The 12,023-nt window shown below is 39.8% G+C and overlaps 1 protein-coding gene across 8 annotated transcripts in view; it reads right to left on the bottom strand.

The window, feature by feature from the left end:
* Positions 1–12,023, bottom strand: part of LOC136445450 (uncharacterized) — a 138,720-nt gene that overhangs the window by 42,112 nt on the left and 84,585 nt on the right. For 6 of the 8 annotated variants that reach the window (XM_066443480.1, XM_066443479.1, XM_066443485.1 and 3 more), the window contains 2 exons: positions 7,695–7,823; positions 6,317–6,505 (listed from right to left, as the gene is read on the bottom strand). In XM_066443480.1, coding sequence (XP_066299577.1) covers positions 6,317–6,505; positions 7,695–7,823 — 318 coding nt within the window. Of the gene's footprint in view, positions 1–6,316; positions 6,506–7,693; positions 7,824–12,023 lie in introns of all 8 variants that reach the window. The other 2 variants (XM_066443487.1, XM_066443486.1) reach the window with 2 other exon arrangements.

Here is a 12,023-nt window from a genome sequence, read left to right as displayed (position 1 = left end):
TATCAAATGAGAGATTCTTTTTATCAATATGAATATGGTATAGACTTAAAAAAATACTTTTCAGTTTTCAGACATTAGATGACACTTTCTTTTTATCGGCGTATGAATAAGAGGGACTACGAGGATTTCGTAACGCCCGTCTACCAAATCACGCGCGTTCCTGCGAGATTATGTTCTCGCGAGAGCAGTTCTCAAAATGTCGCCGGAGTTTGAAAAGGGGTTCATTCCCCTATATAATGCCGGTGCGTGTGGTCAACATTCTTCCTAATTGTTAATTTTGTTTTAACATTATGTTATAAACGTTATCTTTTATAATTGCGGTATACTGCTGTTATATTCTGCTCAGTAAGAACATATCTACGCGTACCATAGTTTATGGAACAACATATTTTGTAGATAGGTTGAGCAATGCTATTTCCGATGAAGTATAGTCAATGTGTACGCGTAGTAGATTTTTTCTTCTTTTGCTGAAAAAGCCCAATGGAGACCACCAAGTATTAGATATCGGCAGTCCACTCTGATTGTCTACTATCCCAAAATTTACGTAGACCTCGATAACCCATGCCTAAAACATGCTTCTACATATGCTGCTGCCAACTGTTTATCAATAAGCTCAGCCCCGTAGGGAACATGTTCCAGCCCGGGGTCAATTTGGTGTACTTTCCGATGACGTGCGATCGTTTCTACGTTAATCCACACAAAAGCGAGATTAATGGCTAGATGTGCAGAAAATTGATCCAGAGTACGTAATACCTCGAAGAGGGACCTTTTTCAGGGCCCAGATGTCGTGAACTCTCGCGAAGATTAACGTGGGTGAGCGGAGAATCACCAGCTGCTCTTGCTTTTAAGCTTTCCCGATGAAGTGGGTGCACCATCAATTCTACTTCCGTCGACTCAAAGGTTTTGTGCAATCCAACACATATCTATCACCCCTGAGTCTGAGAGAATTTCTCCGCCTATCTCGTTCACAAGTCTAAAAACACGCTTTTTGTGTGACTTTCGTCGACCCTAAGGCTTTGTGTAATCCAACATATCTACAACCACTGAGCCAAAGTACTTCTCCGCCTATCTCGATTACAATTATTGAAGCACGTTTCTGTGTGTGTGTGTGTGTGTGTGTGACTTTGGTTTTTTTAAAGAACTAAAAGAATTTAATTTCACCCGAGAAGGGAAAATCATTGCCATGTATATTACGGCGTTTCAAATACAGTAAAATGTTCAAATTTCCTATAACTGTCTCGTTACTCCGTGGCTTTGCCTAACTGTACTATTTATGCCAATGTCAGATTATTTACAGTTATTATCATTATCAACATTGTATGATTTGCAGCCTTCAATTACGTGTTAAAGTATACAGAAGTCCGAAAACAGGTAAGTTTAGGACAAAACAAAATTTCACATCATACCCAATAGCATTATGACGTCAGGTAGAATTCAGCAGATGCCAAAACATTTTCATAAATTCAAACTTTCATCAAAAAACAATTTTTTCTATCCCTACCTAGTCTTAAACTACCGCGATGTTTGGATGGATAGATACATGGACCTCAGCTTTAATCGTTAAATCATTTTCGATAATATGACCAAAAAAACGACGCGCACCAGCTGGCCGTAACGGATAATAACTGTGGAATGAAATGCTGCCTCAAAAGTGATGACGTCGCATGACATTGTCATCATATATTGTCATCAATATTGTCACGTGATAAGATCTCACTAAGAATAGCAACATCAATTCCGGAAGGATTCCTCCGCCAGATATATTTCTATCGACCTCAAAGTGCCGGCTGAGTGGTTTTAGCCTGAAGTTTCTGTCAGAATCGAGTACTGAAAGTATCTGTGGATGCATTTTGACACCTTCTCAATATGCAGTAGGTTCTAGAAAAGGCACTGAAGTGGAATTACATCCATGTGATTTTCACAGTACCAGCAGAAAACTCTTCCCAATTAGCATCTAAAGATTTGAAATATTTTTGGCGGATTGTGAAAGGTGATCATAACAATAATGTACAGACAGATTTAATCATTATGGATCGAAGTTGTAAAACACAGAAAATCTGAATTTTACAAACAAGTAAAACGACTGATCAACTCCAGTCAAAGAATGAGCAATCCCCTTCTTCTGTGACATTATATTATGACGTTATGAAAAATTGGGTAAGTTTGGGTTGAAAATTACAGTTGAATTTTCAGCCAGAATGAGTGCTACCAACACAGATGAACTTTCAAGTTAATTTTCATTGTTCATACTTAACTTCCACTAATCAGACAACATCGATGTTGTTGATCTGTAATCTCCAAGCAGATCTACACGGTGCCAAAAATCGAATATGCTACCGTAGGTGCGGACTGGAGCTTCTCTGGCTGACTGGAGCTTCTCTGGCTAGCATGTACGATTTTTGGCACCGTGTAGATCTGCTTGGAGATTAGTTGATCAGTACTTTGTCAAAACATTGGACCGTGAAATTGTTCTTTATGTGGATTTAGGTCAAGCAAACTTACAATGCAAGCAATTAACTGAATTATTGGCCAACTTGCGTTATCTAATCTTAAGCAAGACACTTCCTGTCGAGAACTATGGAACAACCAGATACAGCTGGGCAAACAAGAGAAAGGTTTTTCTCATGGTAAGGAAGTCTGAGAAGTAGGTATGGAGAAAATATTATTCCACCTTTACGTCTCAACTTCCCAGACGAGTTTTAATGACTCCGTGGTAAAGGGTTGTATAGAGTTTTGTAATTAAGGTCGGATGATGTGTAATGTCAATGTAATGCACGGAAAAGACAAGGAGGCAAAGTCACAAAGCGCTTTGTCCCTCCGGTTACAAGCAGCAAATAATATTAGAGTTCTCTGGATGCGTGTCCTCAAAACTAGAAAGACTCAAGCTGTGCTGGTTGATGACTGCACGTGAGGTTATGTGGCCTTTCTGGCTAAGAAGCTGGTCATACGACACAAAGTGCATTTTTGTGGCACTCCTGCGTTTGTCGTGCAAAATTCAGCTGATTTGTGAATAGGTTTATCAGGTTGGTAAGTCACTGAATAAATAAGACTCTTTTTACACAGCCAAGAGATTTATTCCACCGACATTACCTTAAGAAATAGATGATAATCGTTGCATTGTTTTGATCGATAGTTGTGTATTCGTTACACTGCTGTACGTTTGGGACCGCATAGTGATGTCATCCCCTGTGATTGTACATATGCAAATACTTTGCGTTTGGGATTGCATCTCATTAATATGTATAAGCAGCAACACCTGTGCTGCATTGCTATGTGAACCAGTCAGAATTGCCTTGATCTTAAAAAAGGTGACAGATGGTCACCGAAACGTCGGTGGAATAAATCTCTTGGCTGTGTTTTTTATTCAGCTGATTTTGTTAATTACCGGTATACCGAAAATGCTGTCTAAAATCCTTGTCAACGGTCGGCTCTACCACAGCCTGTTTGAGAATCCTACGACATCAAAATCGTTCGACAACCTACATGACGAATGTGACCGCGCCGCTTGACACGTGACTGAAATATCATCTTAAAGAAACAATGAAGATTAATGGTGGACATCGATCTATTCCAAATAGTTAATCATGATACGTGAAGGCCACGATCAATATGGTCGTCCTTGATAAATACACACCAATAGCAGAAACAATTAAGAGGAATGCGGCCATTGGAGGACAATAATGGCTATAAATAGGTAGACATATATGGAAAAGTCGATAATGTCCGCTGTGCTGGTTCAGGGTAGGGAACAAACACCTTGCAGGCATCCTGTTCTCATCTAGTCAATAAAAAAATTTACAAAGAAAAAACTCTAGGCGCTTACGAGATGTTGATACGCCATAATCATGCCTCGACGGTTTGCTAATACTGTTTGAAACCGTTTTTGATAAAGCACAAAACAAGAGGCTTAAATAACAAGACAGTGGTGTTACTTCCGCGCCTACATCGCCCGGAGGTAGTCGGAAACGAAATAGCTCTTTATTATACCATTTAAATCAGCGGAAATAATGGTCCCATAAGTTTCGCATTGAGCGTCTTCTGATGGCGAAATAATCGGTAAAACCTCGGTACTTAGGGACGTATGTGCTTTGGCTTCCATCCAAAGTAGCAATTGCCCCAGGTATAAATTGTCAATCGAAACACAGGGCAGTGCCTCTCATCGGAAAATCGCCCACGGTCGATCAAACAAACGGGAAAATAACATCTTTCTCTGGCTTTGAATGGCTTCACACGTCATTCACTGGTCGATGGCCCGGCGGGTTGACTCTCGAAATCAATGAAAGTTTTAAACTTGGAGTTGTCGGGGTCAAATATCAGATAATCGAGCAAAACTGCTATCAATGACGCTTAACTAGTATGGACTAATTCTTGACAATGATTTAGCTTCACTGTTTTCCAACTTGTGATCAAAAGGTTGTTGACCGAAATGGCATATTTGAGGCTCAACGTTTCTGTGCGGAGACTTGAGCGGTATTTCGATCCGTGTACAACGCGTTTAGGAACCAGGCTGCAAAGACAACACGCACGCTTATCTAGTATGGACTAAATCTTGATTCAATTCTATAACTTCTGATCTAGAAGATGTTGACCAAAAGCGCTAAACATCTGATCATGAGCTAAACATTTTTGTGTGGAGAACGAAATAGTATCCTGTTGCTTATAATGTGCACCGAGACGAGGCTGTAAATACTACATGAACAAACGATTACATGCATGTGCCAGCAATGCCTAGCTCTCAAGGTACATTCTAAAAGGTATACCTGTGAAAGTACCAATCCCAAGGTGCTGCCAAAGGCAGTTGAGGACAGATAAGATTTATAGTCGAGAGAGAAACGCGGCTTAACGTCTACTTTTTATGTCTGCGAGTTCCATCAAAGTGAGAAAACAACGGGTCCATCATCAAGTAATCTATTCTTAGATGCACCAGGGCTACGTCATATTGACGTCAAGCTCAGCCATGTAATGCCCTCTATGGGTTGTTTGTGACGCATTATCTTTTGGGAGATGGTAGATAAAGTCGTACATCATGTTGATGGTACATTCTACACATGAGGGGACATTGCTTTTAGATTATGATGTAAAGCACGTTTACAAACAGGAGAAGTTTCTGACTACCATTGCACGAAATTGCCCCGGATCCTGACGTATCCGGACAGGAGAACTCGGAGATCCGGAAACTCAGATCCGTTAGAATCAAGACGGATGCGGGGGCCGTATTGTACTAAAACAACTCAAATTTACCTGAATTAATTTGCATGTGCAAGTGGTATACCACATCAGTGTACCACTTGCATATGCAGTTTAATGACAATGACAATTAAATTTGAGTTGTTTTAATACAATACGGCCCTCGTAACCGTCTGGATTCTTACGTATCTGAGGTTCCGGATCCCCGAGTTCTCCTGTCCGGATACGTCAGGATCCGAGGCCATTTCGTGCAGTGAGCATGCACTACCCCAGTAAATAATTCAAAAACCGCTTCTCTAACAACTCTCAGAAAATCGGTACAATCTAAATAAGGTCATGAATAGTTAACTTAAGAAGCAATAGTGGATTGATACACCGCGCCCACAGGAAATCCTTTCCCTTTATCCCCTCTGTCCCCTTCGGTGTTACCAATCGATACTTTAGCCCATCTTTGATTAATTGAAGATGATCTTAACAAACGAGTTGTGAAGCTGGTTGAAAACCTTGGGCCTCCAGCACCCAAACAGTCAATCGGAGTCTAATTTCTCCGTCGGTTCGGGTCAGAGAGACATTGATCCTATCACACCCACTCAATGATTAGATGCTGGACTTCCTCATTTCTTTTGCTAGCCATGAAAAGAATTTTGAGACGAACAAAGATCTATGGTTGTCGCAAAAGTGGTGGAGCATTAGAAACTATATATCATTGCTTTAGTATCACCAGGAGACTATTGCAAAGCTCCTCTATAGAAATGTGCCCACCGAGAATATGTCGTGATGGCAATATGGGCAGATAGACAGAGACTGGGGAATAAATGGCCACATTGCAATCTTGAAGCATGGCTTAAAGCATGCGTAAAGATCCGTTTTTGTAGTTAAAGATTTGCGTTATGTATTCTTTAAGAATGCTAATTTTCGTGTGCTTAAGGATCAGATTTCGTGAAGTACCACCATCTCAAAAGTACGCTAGTACATGTTTTTGTAAATTCAATGATTTTGGATTATTTTACCATTCAACTTAGGTTTACCCTTACAGCTACATAGCATACATATTACGTGTACAATATGTTTAAGAGTGGATATACATAAGGTATATGCTATGGAAACCTTAAAACTGGTGATAACTTACTACCTAACGCTGTGTGGTCTGTGTCCCGCACAGAGAGGCGGACAGACATGTAGTCCTCCCCGCCCATGCCGTTACTCGTCGTGCAGATGTATTCCCCGCTATCGTTGATTCTCACGTTGTTCAGCTTCAGCACGGCCGACTTGGACTCCAACTCTTGGATAAGTTTCTTTTGTTTACTGACGACAGCCCAGCGGCCGGACGAAAAAAATCCTCATTAGACAATCCTGACAACATTTTGGATCAAAGTTGAACTGTCATCCCCTGTGATTGTACATATGTAAATACTTTGCGTTTGGGATTGCATCTCATTACTATGTATAAAACAGCAACACCTGTGCTGCATTGCTATGTGAACCAGTCAGAATTCCCTTGAAGAAGGTGACAGATGGTCACCGAAATGTCGGTCGAATAAATCTCTTGGTTGTGTAAAAAATAGTATTTTCTATTCTGTAATCACAAACGCAAAGAGCAAAACTGTACGTACCCATTTTTGTTTTGGTGTGTTGGAAAAGTACGGTTCAACTTTCATCCGGAATGACTTCTACCAACACAAAGGTACTTTTAAATCAAGTGTAAAATGGACAACATTTTAAGAAGTAAGAGTACAAATGGATAAGCATAGGTAGAGAAAATATATATGTAGAAAATACATACTTATATTATTATTAGATAGTTTAAAATCAAACGAGGATATTTACATTGTGCTTCAAATTAAACAAAAGAGAAGAATACATTAGAACAGTGCAGATGTCTTCCTGAATACATGATTATAACATGACAATGTCGAATATAATGATCGTAACACTTGGCTTTTCAAGTGCTTTAGACACTTAACGAACATCAACTTGCGCGATGTAGCTCTAATTAAACACCGTCATTATGCCCCTTATGAACAATAACAGCCTCTAAATTAGATGTCTATAATTGTTCCCAATAGTCGCACGCAAGCGTATACGACCCTTAGGTGTGATAAAACAACTAATACGTCTTACTTTATAGTAACCTTGAAAAACAAATATGATTTACTTCCAATAACTTTTCAGGACTTTACATAATAATCCTTTTGTACTATTTTGCTGAAATGTTCCCTTTGTTATTTTAAAATTTAAATGCAAACATTTCGTCTGTAACCCAATTGTTTTCATTATTAATTCAATGTTTGTTTTGTTGTATGTACCATTGTTTTTTTTCACACCTCGTATGCTATATTGTTCCCAAACTATCAGTGTTTCATACTTCGTTAAATGTTTTACTTATTGTGATTAGTGATGCCCCTTAAATCAGCGTGTAAATCAGTGGGGCATTAGTTTATGCTGATTATGATATTGCGATAAATCCATTCTAAAAAAACGTTCAAGAAACAATTTATATATTTACCTATGAGGGGCAATGACGCGAAACCAGGAGATGTTGGGAGGAGGATTCCCTTCAGCGTAGCAGTAAAATGTAGCAGAGCTGGAGGCATCCACAACTACATCACGGGACACGTTGATGATTTTAGCAGGATCTGAAAAAAGAAAGCAAGACAGAAATTAGTTCAAAATAACGTCCCATATTCTACAATATGTTTTCATTGTTGTTGTATTCAGGAATGTGGTCTTACGTTACATACCATGATCAATTTTGCAAATACCATTTTTTTATTTACCTAAACTAAGAGCACCGCCTGCTACAATATGCTGATAAATAAATTCAACTCCTTTGTTGACATATAGCTTATTTCCTGTATTTGCTTAGCACAAATTGATAAGTAATCGAAAATTTCCACTCTCTTAAGTGTTAATTTGAAGTCGACTCAATTAATTCTATGTTTGTCGTTGATTGTCAATGTTATCAGAAGTGCACCGTCTGCTACAATGCTGATATTCAAATTAAGTACACACCATATTTAGTGGAATTAAGCTCATTTCCTTTTTTTGTTTGGGCACAAATTCATAAGTAACGACAAGCTTTCATTCTCTTAAGTTTTTATTTTTAGTCGACTCTTAAAAGTCTGTGGTCCATTGTAAGAAGACTGTCATGTACAATACTGATATGTAGATTCAGTACACAACACCTATAGTGACATTTGGTTCATTTCCTTTACTTGCTTAGCACAAATTAATACGTAACTTGAAATGTACACATTTATGCTAAAGTAGATTTTATTTCCTGCTAAAGAAATAGTGAGAAATCATATTTTCTGGTAAACCCTACCTAACGTATCAGCCTAGCAATTGGATACCCATTGAAATACCACTAGAGAGGGTAGATGTCAAATGGCTGGCTAGAAACATATTGATTTTAAAAATTATGAATTGTTATCGCTTTCAGCCAGCAGGTGCCTTATCGTACTACAGTAATCGTTTGGTAGATCTCTGATGATTGAAGTGAAGCAGAGGGACCTTTAAAAGGGGCTTACGCATGAGCTGCGTTAGGGATGGATAGGAGTTTATAATGACTTCTGAGACTTTGTTTTACACTCGACAGACAACAGCGAACGTTTGAAAAAAGTGCTATGAGCTTTGGTAAGATGGTATTAACATACATTTTTTTAGACAATATATAGGGGCAGTGATTTGTTGCTCAACTACGTCTAGGGTAAGTTATTTGAAGGCGGAGCCCAATCTTCTCCTCCCACGGCTTTATACCTCCCAAACGGAATCCTGGTACCTATTTTCACACACGGGTGAAGTGAGGAAAGTTGTGTAAAGTGTCTTTCCAATCATACACACCATCGGTGGTATGTAGGGGTTTTCGTACCCAGGACTTCTGGGTTCTGGGCCAAACACAATAAGCGTGACGCCAACACGGAGCCACTCTACAACGATGTAACATATCAATTTTTGTTGTACTTTAAAAGTCGTTGGAAGACCTATGATATGTATTCAAATAAACCTATAACAAAGTCAGTTCCTTTTTTCACGGTCACACATATAGAATATATTACACGTAAAAGAAAAGTTGCCATTCAGCATGTCAATAGCTACAATAACTTAAACGTTTTATCCTATACGACCTCTAACAAAAAGGCTAGCAGTACATATTAGCGAGGCGATACTACTAGTGCCATCTGGCGACATGCGACATTTTAGGGTCATCAGGCGAAGAATGTATATAGAAGGATGTATCATGTTCGTGATCGAGGCCTTCCCCAGGCATTTTGGGTTGTCCAAAGGGTTTCAAGCAGGCATGATGTAAAAACGTGTATAAGAAATGTCAAAGTCATTACCATTCACGCCATGTTGTCACCACACAAGGGGAGGGGCGTATGTTATGACCCTTGGCAAGGTCAAATATAGGTCAACGTTGTTCACCTGATTACTCGTACATTGTCGCGATTCTTGCTATTACCACGATATCCTACCTCGTCGATGAAAGTCATACATCCAGTTGGAACAACATTACGTGACACGAAATAAATCCAAGGTAACAGGACAGATTCACAGAAGAGTCAGAACACTCTTTTCAAAACACTTTTGGGAATCTATCCAGTTGCTTGGTTTATTTTGGAATTACGTCACATTCTACTTCTATCGACAAACATTCCTGTACTAAACTATTCTATTTGCAAGCGATTAAAGCACTGTGTGTATAACATTGATACACAGAGAGCAAGAATATCCCTCATATACTTGATAGTTCCATTAACGTACAGGCGTATTTTAAGAATTAAAAGTTCCTACGTATATGTTCCGCAGGTTGAAAAAAAGGGGCTACAAGTACCCAGTTGAAGGTAAAACGGCTCTTGTACCTATTTATCACAGTCAGAACCCTTGATTTTATTAACGAAAGAATAAAAAGACCAACAGGCAACGGAATGGCATACAAAGTACTAACATAGCTTCCTGTGCCTCATTTTCTTCAAACCAACCTAACAAGAGAGGAAGAAATGAGGTTCTTTTCCTGTTGTAACACCTCATCGTTTTACATTATTATTTGCAAAACTTATGGCTTTCACTCAGGAATCGCTAGGTGAGTTTTTCCACAAATTGAGGCCATAACTTTTCATTGTCGTGTCTGGTGCGGGACGCACCGAGCTGTGAATGAATCATACACGAAGGAGTGGGAGGGGGGAAACTGCAATTTTCGCATTACCAGTTTCCGCCAAAAACTGAAGTTAGGCCTACTTATAAACCACAAAACCTACCCACGCATACGTTGAAATACGATACCGTACGTGGGTCGCATTTTATGAATCATGTACCCTATAGTATTCATATTACTTTTCCATTAACAACACTCATAATTTTTGTCTTTTGACTCTAAGTTCTCTTAGGCGTTGTGAGAACACCGGGGAAAGCAAAATGATCTGAGGAAGAAATTTGAGGCCAACTTAAGTCAGACTCAATGGCGTCTGGTACATTTCCTCATACGCCAAAAGTCTATTATAAAGAGTAAATCACGTCTACGTAGGTTTATTAGATATCTCTCATGTTTAATGTCCTTTTGGGTTACGGCTCATGTCTTTAGAGGCTGCGAATGAGCGTAGATTCGGGAAGTTATGTGCCACGAAGACATAGTTCTTCCCGCCCACTATATATAACAGTACGGCAGAGATGGCCGCGGTCATATGTTTGAAGAAAACTCCGGGGATAAGCTGTGGGCTGATGAATGCCACCATCGCAGAGCCACATTCCTCCACCTACGCAACTATTCATCACATGCGCCTTGCTCAGCAAGTTGTAACCGAGCCTTGACGGTTTCCTTGGGTGTAACTACAAGTCAGTGTGGGAGTCCATGTCACAAAGATTCAACACGTTAAAACATGGTGGGCCTCCTCAAGAATTGAACAATTAGAGTAGAGCTCACAGGGGTTTTCTTTTTATAATGTTCTGCCTGTCTCCACCCCGATTCAGGACTGTTTTCTCAGGTGTAATACAAGCCACTGTCGAGTTCATGTCAGAAAGATTCAACACGTAAACAACAAAGTGGGCCTTCTCACGAATTGAGCAACTTATTGCCCCAAAGTAGAGTTCACAAGAATTTGTCTTAGAACGACATGACTGTCTCTACCCCGAGTCAGGACGGTTTCTTTTCGTGCCAATACGAGCCACTGTAGAGTTCATATCACAAGGACTCTGAAAAACAAATACGGTGGGCCTCTCTACGAATTGAGTAATTTATCGCTCCAAAGTAGAGCTCACAATAGTTTGCCTTTTAATGATCCGCCTGTCTCTACCCCGGAATTGAAATGAGTAACGAGACTGATATTCATTCCCTAGTGTCTTTACCTCAATAGGTTCCGAAAGCTCGCTAACAAAGACGGATGGGTCACGGAGTCAGACTGGTAACATGGAATATCCTCCGAGATGACACCGAGGATCGTGCCGCTGTGTCTTCGATATCTTCCTTGTCAGTTTTTGCCCCATCAGCTGGCAGGCGATAGATTTGACGTGCGTCGCTGCAACAGCGCGGAACGACGAGGCTTATACTCCGTACGATTCATTTTACACCTCAAATGTTTGCTCATTTTGAAATCACGCATTGAAACCATGATGCGAGCATTACTAGGGGGCCCTCTAAAGGTAAATGCACTCCTGTGAGAAACTTTGCACGAAAAGTGGGATTTACCAATGGGGATAAAATGCCGGGTAAGTCTGGTCATGTTTACAAGAAAATAGGACAAAAATAAACATTACTAGACTTACCAGCCATTTACTAACAGTGGTAAATCCCTCTTTTCGTGCGGATCAGAAGCAAATAATGTAGTGTTATAAGAAACCAT

The sequence above is a fragment of the Branchiostoma lanceolatum genome, chromosome 11, assembly GCF_035083965.1.
Source record: "Branchiostoma lanceolatum isolate klBraLanc5 chromosome 11, klBraLanc5.hap2, whole genome shotgun sequence".
NCBI lineage: Eukaryota > Metazoa > Chordata > Leptocardii > Amphioxiformes > Branchiostomatidae > Branchiostoma > Branchiostoma lanceolatum.
This window is presented reverse-complemented; position numbering and strand designations above follow the sequence as displayed.